This window comes from Monodelphis domestica, chromosome 6, assembly GCF_027887165.1.
Source record: "Monodelphis domestica isolate mMonDom1 chromosome 6, mMonDom1.pri, whole genome shotgun sequence".
Classification (NCBI taxonomy): Eukaryota; Metazoa; Chordata; class Mammalia; order Didelphimorphia; family Didelphidae; genus Monodelphis; species Monodelphis domestica.
The window spans coordinates 310,202,815-310,221,200 of record NC_077232.1 but is presented as its reverse complement, the minus strand read 5'-3'; the positions used below and the strand labels follow the sequence as shown (position 1 = coordinate 310,221,200).

The 18,386-nt window shown below is 43.4% G+C and overlaps 1 protein-coding gene across 1 annotated transcript; it reads right to left on the bottom strand.

The window, feature by feature from the left end:
* Window positions 1–564: 564 nt before the first annotated feature.
* LOC100013145 (kappa-casein) lies at window positions 565–5,847 on the bottom strand. The gene is made up of 3 exons (XM_001367511.4): window positions 5,794–5,847; window positions 2,167–2,196; window positions 565–1,017 (listed from the first exon to the last, which is right to left on the bottom strand). Exons 1-3 carry the CDS (start codon window positions 5,845–5,847, stop codon window positions 565–567), a joined length of 537 nt encoding a protein of 178 aa, XP_001367548.2.
* Between the last annotated feature and the right edge of the window lie 12,539 nt (window positions 5,848–18,386).

Sequence of the window (18,386 nt, the reverse complement as noted above, 5' to 3'; positions counted from 1 at the left end):
AGAAACTTGAATAGGCATTTATTGAGCACCTCTGTGGCTGGCACTGTGCTAAGTGCCGGGAATGAAAAGACAATCTTTGCTCTCAAGGGCTCAAAACCAACATATAAGAGAAGGAAGGACAAGATGGCGTGGAAACATGCCCTTAAAAGCCCAGCGTGCCGTTTGTTGCAATTGCTTTCTATTAAGATCTAATTAACAAGTGTTTATTCATCCCTGGGAGACTGAAAATGTGCTGAAGATTTTTTAAAGAGTGAACTGAAGCCTAGTGGCTAAAGACTGAGATTATGACCTCTCCTCTTTATTTCTCTTTCTGTGGGTTAAATGAAATAATGTTTGTAACATGCTTAGCACGGTGCCCGATGCATAGTAAGTACTTACTAGAGACTTTTGTTCCTTTCCCTTGTCCCGCCTCCCAGAGAAGGTCTTGGTCTAATTATCTCTAACGACCTCAATTTCTTCTAGTAGATATAAACGTCATTCCCATACCATAGCGATCTCTCTCTCCCCTCCCCCTGAATTATTTATGATTACTCTTTTTTATTACCTTGGCTTCGTAGGAAACTTTCATGGTTGCTGTTCAGGGATTGGGGAAGTTGGGATTGTTGCAGTTGTGCTATACTCGGTGGTTACAAATTTAGAAGTGGCGTCGGGGGTGACAGTCGTAGCTACGGTGCTCGTGCTGGGAATGGTTGTAGTCTCCATGGGAGCTGCGGGGCTGCTGGTAGGACCTGATGGGGCTGGAACCCGGGCATATTGTGGGGGATTAAAAGCGAAGGAAGGGTGTGGGCTTCTAGGAATCACAGGCCACGGGTAGCGACTGGACAGCAGTGGTATGTAGGCAGCATATGGTCTCTGCCAGGCTAGCTTAGAGAAATATGGATACTGGATGGAAGTCTTGGGTGCATACAAGATGGGTACGTAGATCTGACGGGTGTATCGGGTGTAGACGTCTTGGACAGGGGGCTGTCCGGGTGGCTGTTGTTCCAGCTCCGATGGTCTTTCCATTTGCTTCTCGCACTGCAGTGAGAAAAAGAGAGAGCGTAGGTGGAAGGCCATTCTAATACCACATGGGGAAGTACGAGGCATCTCAACTTGGCAGTGTTGGAAGTCGGGTGTTGTTATCGTTCGCCTTAGGAAAGCACAGATCAAATGATTTACCCTTGGTGTCCAGGTGACTTTGCCTTTGTGCTTTAACCAGCCACCTGACCCCCTCTAGGAAGAAGCTCTGTGTAATCATGTTTGTTGTTCCAAACAGTGCCTAGAGAAACGAAGGGAGACCGTGACATTCTAAGACAATGCACTCACTTGTCCTACGCAGCCATATTCCGTTCAGGTATTGAATCATCCAGGATCACGTCCGGACACCGTATCTTACAAGCCAAGCAGGAACAGATGCATGAACTAAAGGACTCCAAGAGCCCGGGACACTAGGACTCTGGGTTTTCTCAGCCCGCCTTTTGGATTGGCAGTGTGGAGGCTGGTGCTTTTGAACTTCCTGTACTTGTTTGCATGTGCTTTAACACCCCAAAGACACGGAAACCAATTATGAGTGGGACTAGAAATTTGTCGGGTGCTCTTGCCTCTTGCACAGAAAACACGAATCAAATCGCATAGATATGTACACAAATTAGACAGCTTCGGCCCGTGCTCAAAGATTTCTTAGAGTTCTTGAGGTTATTTTTCATAGCATCAGCTGAGTGTGCCAGACAGAGAGCGTGCTTTGGAGTTGGGAAGACCTTAGCTTAAGTCCCATTTCTGACACCTCCTGCTCTGTGACCCTGGGGAGAACATTTAATTTCTTAAAGCTCTAGACTCTTTGATAAGATGAGAACTTGCATGACAGACGCCCACGTGCCTGGAAGAGGGAGCTCCTTTGGGAGTGGAGTCACAACCCTGGTGTTGTTCTCCCCGTGTGGCTACCATCCCCTTTATGATTCTGAATAAGAAAGAGGATCAATTATGACACAAGACTTTTTCAGTTGGACTTTGACAATAAAACCGGTTGATTTTCATTCTCTGGAGATTACTTTTTGGAGCGCCAGCAGCTTACTATTGGGATTTAAGATCTTTGTTTTGGAGAACAAGCATCTGTATCTTTGGAAGGAGGGCAGCCCTCAGCAACAAGTATATATCAGTAATTGTGACATTCCAGGAAAAAGAACTTACAGGCCATTTCCTCCAGTCCAGTTCAGCAGTCTGATGCGGTGCCAAGGAAGAACCAATAAGAAATGCAAAGAGAGAGACGGTTAGATGCAAGCTGCCTGCATAAAGTATCTGTTCACTTGGCGTAATGAGGATTTTAAAAGAGTTGTCTGTTTTTGCAATATAAATTCCAAAGGCCATTTTCTGTGACTCTAGCTGAGTCACTGAGGGCCTCCCCTCAGACCAAGGAGAGCTAAAATGGAGCCTCGGGATTCCTGCCCAGATCTGAGGACTGCAGGTGCGTGGTGCGGCTTGTAGTCCCAAAGAGCTCCGCTTGACATGGAGCTTTTGAGGAGCTCGATGACAAGAGCGAAGCCTGGAGCAGGTTAGAGAGCAGAGCACTCATCATGGGAGAGAGACGGCGACCTTGAATCTTTAGAAGGGCTCACAGCGGGAGCTCTGAGACCTGGGACCACGCTGGGGCCAAGACACCGCGCAACGAGGCAAAGAACTCAGACTCAAGCTGGAAGTTAGGACTAGCTTCAGAACGCAGGCCATTCTGTAAGGGTTTCATGTCTCCCTGTTCTCCGGTGCTCGATCTGCTCATCATCTCTCTAAGCTGTTTCTGTCGCCCAGTTTGGTTTTATAGAAAAGCCTGGGATTGATTGACGCTGCTTTGGGTTGCATGTCTATAGATTTATTCCATGCTGGGTGAAGGAAAATGTAAGAAAACAGTGACTGGCTAGAAATATAAAGAACTGAATCAGATCAGCAATCTAAGTCTCTATCAAAAGCATTAGGAGCAGTCCTTGACGATGGGCTCCACAAGCTGTGTGTCTGATAGGATCCTATGATGCTGGTTTTATTAATAATGAATAAATTACGTATAAGCTCTGAGAAGAGAAGGGAGAGGAAAAGACAGAGAGAAAAACAACGAGAGAAAGAAAGTGAGGAGAGAGATACAAGAGGAGAGAAGAAAAGAAGAGGGGGGAGAGAAAGGAGAGAGTGAAACAGAGGAAAAAAGGAAAAGAAACAGATGGCCATGAGAGGGAGAGAGACAGAAGAGAAGAGGAAAGGAGAAAGGGAGGGGATGATAGGGAGAAACTAAGAGACAGATGAGAGAGAAGACAAGAGAAGAGAAGAAAAGAGTGACAGAAAAAGTGAGAAGTGTCTGAGATAGGCAGAAAGCTAGAGGAGGAAGGGAAGAGGAAAGGAGAAGAGAGGGAGAGAGAAAGTGACAGGGACAGAGAGAAAAAAGTGACAGAAAAAGTGAGAAGTGTCCGAGACAGGCAGAAAGCTAGAGGAGGAAGGGAAGAGGAAAGGAAAAGAGAGGGAGAGAGAAAGTGACAGGGACAGAGAGAAAAAAGTGTCAGAGACAGAAATAGAGGGAGAAAGAAGGGAAGAGGAAAGGAGAGGAGAGGGAGAGAATGACAGAGATAGAGAGACAGACGAGAAAGGAGAGACAGAAAGACAGTATGGGGCTCTAGACCAATTTGCCTTCCTAGGCTAAAGCCAAAAGTGAACCCCTTGTTGTAACTAGAATTGGATGTCTCAGACCTTGGACCCTCCAGGCAAATCTCCCTTCTCGGAAGGGGTCAGTAGATGGGAAATAAAGGCATGATCATGTCCCGGGCAGCCTCAGGGTCAGGGCAGGGAGGGAAGGTGTAGTCTACTTCCTACTTCCTAATGGAAGGAGAGAGTTTAAAGCTTTTCTTGAAAGAGCATGGGCCCAGCCCAATTTGGCCCTTATCTACTGGCTACAGCGGCTTGCTCTTTAAAGTTTATGAGGATTACCAAACGGAGATTCTCTATTTCTTGCCATCAGCTCCCTGTGGGAGCTTGGTGCTGTTTTCAATATTTAGGCCTTCTTTTGCTCATCTGTAACAAGGGAGGCTGGAGGAGATCTTTAAGGGCCTTCTCATTCTATGACGCCTTGGCTTCCAGCCAAGCAGAGCCATAGCAAAGTAAAAAGCCTTGCTGGGATCGTCTTGCTTCCTGCTCCAATAAAGGAGGGTTCAACCCCTTACATATAGTTGTGTTTGCAAAGTTTCGGCTTCGGTCGGAAGCCCTATAGGGGTTCCAAGCCTGGTTCTCCTGGAATCCTGGACAGGCTACTGCAGGGACTTTCCAAGACTCCAAGTTGTGGATCCTTTGCCACTCTGCAGTGGTAGAGGGAGTTGTGTTCCCCACACTTTGAAATCACAGGTGAGGGAGGAAAGAAGCATAAAATATAGTCTTGTATTGACATATTGCTATGGTCCACTAGATGACTCAGTGGAAAGAGCATTGAGCCTGGAGCCTGGAAGACCTGAGTTCAAATATGACCTCAAACTCTTGCCAGCTATGTGACCTTGTGCAAATCACTTAATCTTGTTTGCCTCAGTCCCTCATCTGGTAAATGGCATGGAGAAGGAAATGGCAAACCATTAGAGTATCTCGTTCAACTTTTTCCATTTGAGAAGTCAGTTGCTTTTGGTAGAACTTTTTCTGCCTTCTGAGTTGAACGTTGCTTAACATATTTTAATGAAAGGAAAGGAAAGGAAAAAATTCCCAAGTGTAACCCTGCAAAGCCCTTTAAGTGTAACACCTTTAAAAAGTATTATCGAGAAATGAGGGCCAGGATCTTAACGGAGTCTGACCACAATTCTATAAAGGGAATTTAATATGGGATGTGTGGCTATCCAAGTGACTTGTAAAATGGGGAACTCTTTTGATATTTGCTAAGGGAATGTCCTTAAGAAGGAGACTCTAAAATGTCAGTGATTTCACAGGAAAAAAAATAAAATAAAGATCTAGGTAGTTCACTGAAATCAAAGTCTGGGTGCAGAATTCAAGTAGTTAAGGGCAAAGACTTTTTAAAAATGTAGCATGCCTAGAGAGAGATGGAAAAAGTACAAGCTGTTGCAGTTATTTGGAGGATTAAATATGATGTATCTTGTGACTTATGCTCTTACTATAGCCATGGAAAATGCAAATTAAAGAACAAAATAAGAAAATAATTGAATCAAAGTAGAATGAAGCCATATTTCTATTTAAAATCCAAATTAAAAAATAATTTTCATTTCGAGAGAAAAGTGTTCACTTTCTAAGAATTTAAACAGATATCCTAAATTCATTTAACAGAAATTCTGATATTCATAAATAAATCGTTAGAAGAATATCTATTGTCATGTCTACCATGTCATGTCTAAAAGTAGTGGGAAAGTTTGCCAAATTACTAACATTTTTAGTAATTATGACTTTTCATAGTGAGAAAAGCCATATAAATCAGGATAAGGTATATTGTGATGCTTCCAGAATTTAGGGAAATTCTATGATGATTTAATCATATTTGGCATTTTGTATATCATTTTTAGCATTTTGTATATTATTATTTTTTCAAAAGTTAGATTTTTTAAAAACTACACGCTTTTAAAAGGTTTACTGATTGTCTGGTGTCATTTCGATGACAACTAGGAGCTAACATCATTTCCAGAAGAATGTGGCCTTGATCTTAAAGTATTAGTCACTTTATATACATCTTGTTTCCAGAGAGATTTGCTGGGATATATGAGAAATTCTTATTTTTAAAGTAGTTCTTAATCTAGTAATTAGAGGATTTGGATTTTTGTTTGTGAAATTATTTCATAAAAGAGAACAAGTAAGACTTACAGAGAAGCACACCATTGCCAACAGAATATGCCCAATCAAGAACAGGACCTTCATTGTTGTTATTATGCTGAAAGAAAAAAAAAGACACAGAATCCACTATTATTCATGATCAAATAGTTATTTGAATTCATTATTTACTTTGTTTAAAATGACCAGATCCCATGGGAAATGTTTCGACCCAGTGTTGCAAATCCACGACCTTATCCTGGAAGCATTTGAAAAGCCAAACCCAGAGGTGGACTAGATCATCGAACAGTATTTTCCTTTGTCCCCCCCCAAATATTCTGCCATTCTGTATTTCAAGTCACCAGGGCCAATGACAGGCACACTGGGGGAGTGGAAGGAGGCCCTTTGACATGGGTCTCAAACCAAAAGGGAATCTCAGAGGCACCGATGGAGAATGATCTCCATTAAAGAGAAGACAAGAACATTTCAGCAGACTCATCATGCGTAATATCAACTCCACCAGTGCATAAAAAGATGATTACTTTCTTCACGGATTATGTACAAAAGGTTGGAAAATAGCTTGTTAGAGGGAAAGCAATCTTGTGTTGTTTGTGCCCGTGTTGCTATTTTAAATAGTGTCGAAGCATCTCAAAAGTTACCTGAAGTCCAAGACTTGGATCTCTGAAAGCCCCAGCCCTGAACTGTGCTGTCACATTTGCCCCTCACTGCTCAACAAAGAAAGGTGAGTTGTGGCTACTTTGGCGAAAATATCATGTCACTGAATGTCTGCTTTCCCTGGTGGCTCCCTAAGGAACATCTGTTTATTTGAATCTAGTTTGCTCTCTTATTAGGAAGATCATTGGATAGCTTGAAAAATATAATCTGTAGACATGAATATTTCAAAAGATGTGTGGCCTCGCTAGGAGACACAATCCCTTTCCTCTCTCCAAACCGTTAGTGGTTGTTGTTGAGTCATTTCCAACATGTCCACCCTTTGTGATCTCGTTTGGGGTCTTCTTGGCAAAGCCACAAGAATGGTTTGCCATTTCCTTCTCCGGGCCATTTTTCAGATAAGGAAACAAGGTGAAATGACTTGTCCAGGGTCTCTCAGCATCTGAGGCCAGGAAGAGGAGTCTTTCTGACGCTAAGCCCAGTGCTCTCTCTGCTGAGCTACGACGTCGCTGCCCCCTCCAACCCTTAGATAAAGGTGTTTTGGTTTTCCATGAATGAAAGAGAAATCACTTGAATACGGACCCTCTTGTGATCACCTTATTTGCTGGTAAAGAGGCTGTTGTCCAGGCCCAAACAAGAAGGCTTTGAAGACCCGCTAGAGTATTTGCTTCCCTGCTAGATAGTCTCCGAGGACCCAGGCTCCTTGCTTGCTATCATGACACTAGAAAGCCAGCATCTGGAGAAATAGAGATCTGCCTCGGTATTGACTAATCACTTTAATCATTAAAACCTGCAGACATTTCACTTGGGGAGCGTTTGAGCGTGTTCAGACAGACGAGGACCGACCGAACCCCGACATACAAACACTAAGAGGAGGGAATGAATGCAAGGGTTAGTCTGGGGCACTTTTTGTTTTCGCCAAAGTTGTTCAGATGGTTATTGTTTTATACACGCGACAACCTCTGCCATTAGCTAGAGCTACTGCTGTGGAAACCAAAGTGAACAATCAGTCACGCTAAGACAAGTTTAAGCAAGTGACACAGTGTTCCCTGGGGAGAAGAAAGTACTCCCTGCCTCCGCCATGGAGAGCTGCCTTTTAGAGGCCTAAATGGAAGAACTGTCCATCCATGACAAATGGGGCCTCTTGAGTTGAGACACAGAAAGGCTTTCACAGAGGAGGAAACTGGAACTTTCTCTGACATCTGCTCTTAGACAGTGCCTTGGACTTTGAGAGGTGAAACGACTTGCCAAAGCTGCCAGGAAGTCTGGGAACAAGGTCTGCCGGGAGGGGGCTGCTTGGACTCTGAGGCCAGCTCCCTACGGGCTGTGTCTCTATCCGTGCTACAGGAAGCACTGGTAACCAGACAGCTAAGAGTGAGGCATAGCATAGAGCAGAAAGGATTATTGGACCTGGTGTCTGAAAGCCCCAGCTGGGATTGAGCTCTGTGACCCAAGGCCAGCGGATTTGCCTCTCAAGTTCTTCATCAGTCCCAATCCCTATGCCCCTGCTTCCAGGAGTCCTAGTGAGGAAAGCATTGGGAAAGCCTTAAGATGCCAAATAAATGCGAATTGGCATCGTCATTATTATTATTATTGTCCAGGAAACATTCAGGAAAGCTTGTTGATTCTTCTCACCTTCAAGAAAGAACTCAACACATTTTCTATCAGTCCCCAAAGTCAGTGCTATTTGTAATCAAACCTTTCTTTTTCTTTTTCTTTTCTATAACCTCACCTACCTTCTTAGAATGGAGAACTGTGTATTGGTTCCAAGGCAGAAGAGTAATAAGGGCTAGGCAATGGGGGTGAAGGGACTCATTCACAGGGAGGGAACTTATCTTCTTAGGAAGAGAATTATAACACTTGAAAAAGCAAAAAGAATTAGTCCCAGGACTCCGCTCCTTAAGGTGTCCTAAGGACTTGCTAAGCATAACTTGACATAACAAACACCTTTCTGAGTGAATTGAATTAAGTAGTTAAGTAATGACTTTGAGGGACCCTTGAGAATGCAGTGCGGCCAACTGAAAAGGCTCTCTTTGATGCACTGGCTCCTACAAAGAATCACATTACTCTGGGGCTATGATCTGGAAGATGCCCTATGTATATGTTCTTGCTACCCTTGACTTGCACCTGGAGAAGTGACAAAGGGGAAGAAACTCTCAATTGATGGTAGAACAGGAAATACAGATAATCAGAACATTTAGACTCAAATGTGTCTCAGAGTATGCCAGGCTTAAAAAAGGCATTTAAAAGTTTGGAGATTACCAATAAAGAACTAAGGTAAGAGATTTTTCTTACCTTTCAGGTCTTTTAAAGGAGATCCTCGTTTGTGGTTTAAGTCAGGTCTTCTTTCTGGATTGACTTGGCAATGGGTTGAGTTGGTCTCCTCAGTGACTGCTACCTGGATTGCCCAGGGTAAATAACTGAAGGCTAATTAGGAGAGTTCTTGTGCCTTAAGTCACATTCTTCTACTTCCCTCCTACTTTTTACCCAATAGGGAAGAAGGAAAAAAGAGAAGTTTGAGGAAATTGAAGTCACTTCTGGGTAAATCCTAAATAATATTTTAGCAAAGGTCAGAAAGAGGGGAAGAGATAATTACTAACCTTACAATCCAAAGTCTCATAGACTTGCAGCCAGAAGAAACCTTAGAGATTATCTAATGACCATGAAATGGCTCAACCATGATCATATAGGCAGTAGCCTTCCAAGCTCATGTTTGAACCCAGATCCTCTGGCTCCAAAACCATTGGTCTTTCTCTTTCACCAAAATTATAGAATCATAGAAATTTGTAATTTAGATTCTAAAGATCTTCAAAATGATACCCTCCTTATTTAGTAGACGAGGTGCCTGTCTTCTTTCTCACAGATGAGTCTGTTATAGTATTTGTACCACATATTGGGTATTTTATTTGTCAAAGTGTGTGTGTGTGTGCGCGCATGTATATATAAAACAGACATATAGTTTGTGTATATATATATATAGATATAAACATATATTTGTAACAAATACACTTTCAACAATCTAAGTCCTTTTAATCCAAGATGAATACATTGAACCACCAGAATTCCAGTGAACCGCTGATGAATAATGCTGCCTTTTCTATCAAGAGGATTAACATGCAGAATGAGACACCCATTATTTTTGGACTTGGCCAATATGGAAATGTATTTTGCTTGACAATGAATATTTGTTAAAAGGCATTTTATTTTTACCCCAAGGAGAAAACAGATGAGAAGAAATGAAAATATATCCTTGTTAATTGGTTTTAGTTATTTAATTCTAATTTAATTAAAATAAAATAATGCATGAGTATACGACTAAGTGACAGAATGGAGAGAGCTCTAAGCTTGGAATCAGGAAGGCTTGAGTTTAAATATGCCCTCAGATAGTTACTACTTAGGTGTTCTTGGGTAGAAGGAGGTCAGGGCAGTCTTAACTCATTGTTCAGGAGGTGGTTGGGGGGGACCAGTTGTGAGATGATTGGACAGAATATTACAGTAAATCTGTTCATCTTTCAACCATCCATCCATCCATCCATCCATCTATCTATCTATCTATCTATCTATCTATCTGTCTGTCTGTCTGTCTGTCTGTCTGTCTGTCTGCCTCTGAAGATGAATAACAAGTTAGGTCAGGAATTAAATAAAAGGAAGAGAGCAGGCTTGATTTTATTTGGCAAATCATGCATTTCTTTCAACAGAAAAGCCATTTCTTTTTAACACAGATTCTTCTGGTGCTACTAGATAGTTGCGAATCTGACAGTACCACATGAGAGGTTAGGAATGGATCACCTCAAAGATTCCTGACCCATGCCATTTTCCCATAGAGTTCTTAATCTATGTTTCAAAGTCCTACTCAGACCTTAGGGAAAATATGGCAAAGTAGGGCATCATTGTGGATGTAACAGTGGACTCATAGTCATAGCCGTGCCAGCCCCACAATACACTTACTGCCTAGGCAGCCTTGGACAGGCAGATCACTTGACCTCTACGCCTGGGTTTTCTTATATGCTAAATAATCTCATAATAGTCCTTTGTAGCTCTGTGCATGTATATAACATGTACACTTTAGTAACAGAATGGTAACTTTAGAGGCAGGTAAGAGGCAAAGTAGGCAAATAGACCTCATCCTGGAATCAGAGACCTGAGTTCACACCCAGCCATTAGATGCTCACTACCTGAGTCACCAAGCTTCTGTCTGTCTTCATTTTCTCATCTGTAAAATGAGAATAATAATGATACCTACCTTTGAGGCTCCTTGGAAGACTAAACAAGATAATATTCGTAATATTAAATGAGATCAAATTTGAGTTTTGCAAGCCTTAAAATGCTCCTTGGCTACTATAAAGGCTCATTTACAAAGTAGAATAGAGTTGGACAACTTGCAAGGGGTTCTTTTGAGGCTGAAACCTAGAAAGTTTTCCAAGATGGCAGGATACTTCTGGGATTCCCTTGGGAATTTTAATTTATTCAATAAGTGTCAGAGTGACCGAGAAATCAGGAAGATCTGGGTTAATCTTGTCTTTGACACAATATCGGCTGTGTGAACCCATGGGTAAGTCCCTTCTTTACCGTTCGATGCTCCCAGTGTTGGCAAAGGTTTTCAAGTTTGGGTGCCCAAACTGAAACTTCAAGCTGCCTATGAGCCCTGTGTATTACTCCAGACAGTGGAGGGAGAAAGTGCTTGCTTTGGGGTGGGGGGCTAGATAAAGGGGCAGGGCATCAGAAAAATGTCCTAGGAAGCTGGGAAGAGGGAGAACAGAACAGCTCCTCAAGTGCCAGCTCTGCACACATGCCACACCTTCACCAACACTGCTCTAGGCTGACTAGAACCTGCAGAAAAGGTGTTTACATGCTTTGGTAACAGGGAGTTTCCTTACCTGGAAATTCCTTATGTCAATGAAATCACAGTTCCAGGTCCCTTCTGAATCAATAGTGTCTTGAGATTACCTGGGATCCCAGAATGGATTTGGAAATTAGGGTGGCATGGGCCAAAGTGTCTATGAATCAGAAGATACTAGCCCACTTCTTTTTTTTTTTAAACCCTTACCTTCCATCTTGGAGTCAATACTGTGTATTGGCTCCAAGGCAGAAGAGTGGTCAGGGTGAGGCCATGGGGGTCAAGTGACTTGCCCAGGGTCCCACAACTGGGAAGTGTCTGAGGTCAAATTTGAACCTAGGACCTCCCGTCTCTAGGTCTGTTCCCACTTCTAAAGAGGAGCTTGGTTTAAAAGATTTCTTTTTTTTTTAAACCATTTCCTTCCTTCTTGGAATTAGTATTTTGTATTGGTTCCAAGACAGAAGAACAGTAAGGGCTAGGCCTATGATGGTGAACCCAAGGCACATCTGCTAAAGATGATACACAGAGAACTCTCTGTGGGCATTTGTGCTGTCCCTAGCAGAGTGAGTTACTAGAAAGGCAGAGGGACTCCAGCAGAGCTCCTCCCTTCCCCCTCTCTTGGTCACTCTCAGGGCACTCCGTCTCTTGGGGAAGGGGCATGGGGTCCCTAAAAGGTTCTAAAAGGTTGGCCATCATTGGGCCAGGCAATGGGGAGTAAGTGACTTGCCCAGTGTCATACAACTGGGAAGTGACTGATTTGAAGGGCTAAATGATTTCTGTGGATCTCTGTTTCATGTCAGTAGTATTCTAATTAGAAGGTGAAAATTCCCAAGCTTTTCTTGGATATTTAAGGATGGTACCGCTCTAACCCAAATTGTCTAGAGTAGTCTAGGTTGGAATATGACTGATAACTGATCTCACTTTGTTCTCTGACTATATTCCTATTGGAGGGAATCATGGACTTAGATCAGGAAGGAATCTTTAGTCTAGAGTTAAGATAAAATAAAGATAAAAATAAAATGCAGTTTAGTTCAGCATGAAAATCAGGAACACCAATAAGACTCTCTCTTAAGAGCACAGATTCCATCTTGTGCTGCCATTTTGTTGTTGTTTTCTTTTTGTTGTCATTCACCCATGGGAAACTAGATTATATAAATCAGCTATAGTTCCCAGTGTACAGATGGATATAATTAATGGATATCTTTTCATGTGAAGAAACTTAATTGTCCTCCTCCCAACTGAAGTGAAACCTACTCCTTCCCCCCTCCAGTAAAGAAAGCCCTAAACATTCCTTCAATTAGAAATGAGATGACTTAATGATTGTTTTTGTTATAGTTAATTGAACTTTTAGACATTAATTAATTGAGGGGGCGGGTAATAAGAATTTGCCTTACTTTGTATTTGAGGTCTTTGGACTAACTAGGGAGACCACTGACACATTGCTTTTAAACTACTTAGCCAATAAAACACTTGTAACCAAATCCTTCCTCAGTTAATATTCTTTTCACATTCTACTAGTCTAATCTCCCTGTTTTGCAGATGAGGAAACTGAGGACCACAGAGATAATGTAACTTCTCTCCAAGATCACACAATAATATGAATGACACCTCTGAAAGCTCAGGGAACTGCTGGTGTCCCCTTCTTTCAGGGAACTAGACAAGTGGTTAGCCAAGGGATACTAGTAGCTCTCCTTGGACAATCATGGCTGGATTTTCCTGGAAATCTGGAGAAGAATGAATCTTAGTACTCCAGAAGGCATTTCCTTAGAATGGCAGTACAGGGAAATAATACCCTCAGGGTAGTAATGTTCTCTGGAGCCATTAAGAGGACTCAGAAACAATTGTACTCACTGTGTAATCATTAACGTAGGTGCTGAACTCATTCCTTTTCCTTTCTCTGAATATCTCCATTGAGATTCTCAAGATACTTCTGAGGGAATATAGGTAGTGTCATTATCATTGGATGCTGCAGCTTTTTTGTTGTTGTTTTTACCACCATCTTTTCTGCCTGGTTTTCCTTTCTCTCTTGTAGATTGAATGCCATAAAATATAACGGAGGGGAGATGAGGCAACTTTAGCTCAGCTTGTAACCTTATTCATTGCTCAGTTGAGGTGCCTCATCATGATTTCCCTGACTATACAGTAAATTCATTGAGGGGAAAGGGATTGACTCTTTTTAATTTTTATCTTTCTCTCAGTATCCAACTCATGTTTACACATGAGTCCTTAATGAGCATTTTTCGAATTAAATTAAATTGTGTTTCCTAGTGTTGCTTGAATGTAACGAATATGATTCAGGTGATTGTTATATGGAGAGGCAATTTGTATACTCTCTGAGAAAGAGTTTTAAGACTCAGTCAAATAACCAGAATTCAAATTCTCTCTGACACTACTTTTGAGAAAATACCCTCACCTTGTTACCAGCCTCAGTTTCCCAAGACGATACACAGGCCTAGGACTGGAAGAGAACTTAGAGGTGATCTCGTCCAACATCCTCATGATACAAATGGAAAAACTGAGACCCTAAATGATGTTTTTCATATTCATAAAATTGAGGCAATACTTGAACTTAGCAATGCATCACAAATATATTGTAAGAAAGGTGCATATGTGTGGATTTGGGGACTTTTCCAGGTAGCCCAGGAGCAGCAGTGACTAAGAATTGTGGGGATCAGAGGAGCAGGAATGAAGAGAGGAGGAAGAGGAGGAGGAGGAGGACAAAGATGAGAAGGATGAGAACAGGAGGATAGGGAGGACTTAGTCGAGAATGAGGAGCGATATGGGAATGTGGTAGAAGGGAATTAGAAGAAGGTTGGGGAGAAGATGGGGAGCAGGAGAAGCTGGAGAAGAGAAGAAGAAGGAGAAGAACCAAGAGGACTTCAAGCTCTCTCTAGAGGCTCTGGAAGTGGTGGACACATTGAAGGATGTGTGCTATCTCTTCCTTGAGGATCTTTGTATAAGTAGACTGAAGACAGTTAAGTAATTCCTATGTACCCCCTCATTTTGCCAGTTAGATATCCTGGCATGATTATATACCCCATTTCAGGAATCATTTGACACTTAGAAGGATGAGAATACCGAAGAGAAAATAACAGAGCTGACCAGACTTGTTCATGAACTAATGCCATATGGGCCAGATGATTAGGGCCTTATAGTTCATCTATAGTTCAATTTCCAAATCAGTATCATCTATGGATTGTCTGTCTCTTCATCCTTTTGTTGGCTGTCTTGGAGACATTTGCTCTAATAACGATTGGGAGGGACTTGATTAAGTTGGTTCTTAGCTTCCCCAGATGTAAAATGAAAATGGTGGATTGGACGACCGGTCTACAAATCAGTAAAAAGAACTCGACCCAAGACCCTAAGTTTGTCTATACCTTCCTCGGCTTGTTTGGTCTGTAACTTTTGGCTCCCATTTCAATTTCCCTTTTACCAGATACGCGCTGGTCTGATGTGGGAATGGGCTCCGCTTGAGGCTCCTGAGGATTGCCCTTCCCAGACAGTGCTCTGTGCTGTGCCCTGCCTCTGCCAACACTCTCTGTGACGCTTGTCCCCTTCCTGCTGGTCTGTGCTTCGGTGGTCGCTGTGTGGGTGAGCAAGCTGTCTTGGCCTAATGCAGCATCGCCTCTATGGGCGTCAGGGCCTTAATGACAAGCTCTGTAAGCGATCTTCATCTCTGGTAGGTGTGACGGTAGGGCTGTCATTTACCAGTGCTCGAAGGCGTCTCAGAAGGCCTCTACCCAACTCCTTCACTTCACAGATGAGCCACTTGGGCCTTGAATGCTCAAATGCGTTGCCCCAAATCTCAGAGGTTAATGGCGAATTTGAACCCAAGTTCTCTGGCTTGAATGCCAGGACTCTTTCCATGGGCTGTGACTTCCAAGTGAAGAGAGCAGGTCAGCCAATAAGTGTTTATTAAGGACCTTCTGTGGGCCCTGGGCTAAGCGCTGGGGATTCAAGAAGAAACGGGGCAATCTCTGCCCACCAGAGGCTCACAAGCTAAAGGAGGCCCGAGGCCTGGATAGGGATGGGACATGCGGTATGGCCTATGGGAGGAAAGTCCTTCTTCCAATGCAGGTGGGCATCTTCTTGGCAGTTTACAGGCTGAAAGAGCTGATGAAAGCAAGAAGAGGTTAAGTGACCCAGGGTCACCAGTCCATATGAGTGCCACAGGCAGAAATGGCACCCAAGCCTTCCTGGCTCTTTCGGTGACCGCCGTTATCCACTCTGCCATGTTGCCACACTGCGAGGGGTCCTCAATTGTACCACCGCGAAACCACTGAGGCCAGCCCCAGTTAATAGTGAGCTAATGGACCCTGGACGCCTGAAGGAAAAGGCTCTGCACATCCCGTTCCAAGGGTAGCCTTAGCTGTGGAGTGATCTTTGTTCAAAGGAAAATTGGGGAACAAAAGCCGCCATTGTGACGCTGTGAAAGGCTTATTGTGTGTGCTGACTGCCACCAGGCTGGTTTCATCATCGCTTTTTCCCTCTTCCTCCTTTGGATTTATTTTTCTACGCCTCTGGAAGAGGAGTCCGAGCTGTCAGCCAGCACAAATATTTCTCCTGCACAATTCACAAAACCTTTTGCCAGGTGCATTTACAGGACACCGAAAAGAAGGGTCCTTGCCAGGTGCAATGTCTCCTCCCACCTGCCCTAGAATCTTTCCCCCAACTTACTCAGAACTGAATCCTTTTGGACCCAGATTGCCTTACCCAGTTTGAACAGGACCTTGGGAGCTGGACCAGTTAGCCTGGGAAGATGCTGGGATCCCCAGTACAGAGACAAACGTCTTCAACAATTCATGCTAAAACAACTAGCGTTTACATAGCACTTTCTGGTTTGCAGAGTGCAAAGCAGATATTATTTTATCCTCCCTGGGTAGGCCAGCCACCCAGTGAAGCTCCATTCTGGGATGCTGTCCAGAGACCCCCTGCTATGGTGGCTGCTTCTCTGGGTCTGGGAGCCACAGGCTGAATCTGGATAGAGTTGGACAAAGCCCACAGAGCTGATACTGAGGGCCTAGAACAAAATGGAGGCCTCTCTTCCTTTCTCATCTCTTACATGGTTCTGGTGTTTGCACCGAGCCTATGTCCTCCATCTCCATTTCTCAAAGTATTTAGCCACTTTCTGCATTTGCCCCACGTTTTCAAAAGAAATGAATTTCTCTAAGATATTTCTCTCCCTCTCCCCCCCCCCTCTCTCTCTGTCTCTCTCTCTCTCTCTGTCTCTCTCTCTCTCTGTCTCTCTCTCTCTGTCTCTCTCTCTCTCTGTCTCTCTCTGTCTCTCTCTCTCTGTCTCTCTCTCTCTCTGTCTCTCTCTCTCTCTCTCTCTCTCTCTCCCTCTCTCTCCCTCCCTCTCTCTCTCTCTGTCTCTCTGTCTCTCTGTCTCTCTGTCTCTCTCTCTCTCTCTCTCTCTCTCTCTCTCTCTCTCTCTCTCTCTCCCTCCCTCTCTCTCTCCCTCCCTCTCTCTCCCTCCCTCCCTCTCTCTCTCTCTCTCTTTCTCTCTCTCTCTCTCTCTCTCTCTCTCTCTCTCTCTCTCTCTCTCTCTCTCTCTCTCTCTGTCTCCATGGGTGACTAAATGGACATGAGGAGGCTATGGTCAGCCAGGTACACAAAGCGAGAATAAGAAATAGTGCGCTTTCTTGCCCTGGGACCAGAGATGGGGGCTTGGACTGAACAACAGAGATTTTATTGATAGATATTATTTTGGGTCCTCCAAAGGGAAGAATAAATTGATTCAGACTGTCCTGAAAGTGACTGAGCTGGCAGTTTCTGATGGGAGATGTGGGGAAAGGAATAAGGAAACTTCTTTTCCTGTTGTCTCTCTGCAGAAGGGTTTAAAAGAATCTCATCCCCATGGAAGGGCAGCATTTTGGCATTGACTAGGGAGAGAGTCATGCCTTCAGGGATATCTGAAAGGAGGATCTGGGGACTGGTAGCTAGAGAGAGGGAGGAGTGAGTTCTTTTCAGGCAACCACCTTCTAGCTTTAGCCACTCACAGCTAGTCTAACGCCTCTCTATGGACCATAAGCTGTTGGAGAGCCACTTCTCCCTCAGGCTGGGTCATGTACTGCCATTACCCAACATAAGAGTATGGATGGACCCTCATTTCCGATAATTCCAGGCCTCAATATCAGATTATATGGGAAAGACATAGCTTCATTATACAAAATACAAATGTAATTAGGCACTAGCAGAGTTTGTCCTAGTGGATAACAGTGTGGTTCTGGTTTGCTTTGAGTCCATGAGACCTAGGGTTTAGGTAAACTGAGTAGCATAGACTCTGAATGGATAGAGATCCTTGCAACATCTCAGTGAGAAGCTGGGAGAACTCTTGTTTTTGTTTTTAATTTTATTTAATTAATTAATTTAGAGTATTTTTCTAAGGTTACAAAAATCATGTTATTTCCCTACCCTACCCCCAAACCCCTCTCATAGCCAACACACAATTCTACTGGGTTTTACATGTGTCATTGGTCAAGACCTATTTCCATATTATTGATATTTGCACTAGGATGATCCTGTAGAGTCTACATCCCCAATCATATCCCCATTGGCCCATGTGATCAAGCAGTTGTTTTTCTTCTGTGTTTCTACTCCCACAGTTCTTTCTATAGAGGTGGATAATATTCTTTCTCATAAGTCCCTCAGAATTGTCCTGGATCACTGCATTGCTGCTAGTAGAGAAGTCCATTACATTCAATTGTGCCACCATGTATCAGTCTCTGTGTACAATGTTCTGCTTCTGGTCCTCTCACTCTGCGTCAGTTCCTGGAGGTCCTTCCAGTTCACATGGAATCCCTCTAGTTCATTATTCCTTTGAGCACAACAGTACTCCATTACCAATAGATACCACAATTTGTTCAGCCATTCCCCAAGTGAAGGGCATCCCCTCATTTTCCAATTTTTGGCCACCACAAAGAGTGCAGCTATGAATATCCTTGTACAAGTCTTTTTCCTTATTAGCTCTCTGGGGTACAGACCCAGCAGTGCTATGGCTGGATCAAAGGGCAGACCCTTTAGCTCCCTTTGGGCATAGTTCCAAATTGCCCTCCAGGATGGTTGGATCAGTTCACAACTCCACTAGCAATGCATTAATGTGGGAGAACTCTTGTAAGTGATGTGAGATCCAGTAAGT

Coding starts and splice junctions, on each gene's coding strand:
- LOC100013145 (XM_001367511.4), bottom strand. CDS start 5,847: ATGAAGGTCCTGTTCTTGATTGGGCATATTCTGTTGGCAATGGTGTGC. Junction 2,197..5,793: donor TGGCAATGGTGTGCTTCTCT/GTAAGTCTTACT, acceptor GCACCGCATCAG/ACTGCTGAACTGGACTGGAG. Junction 1,018..2,166: donor TGGACTGGAGGAAATGGCCT/GTAAGTTCTTTT, acceptor TTCTCACTGCAG/TGCGAGAAGCAAATGGAAAG.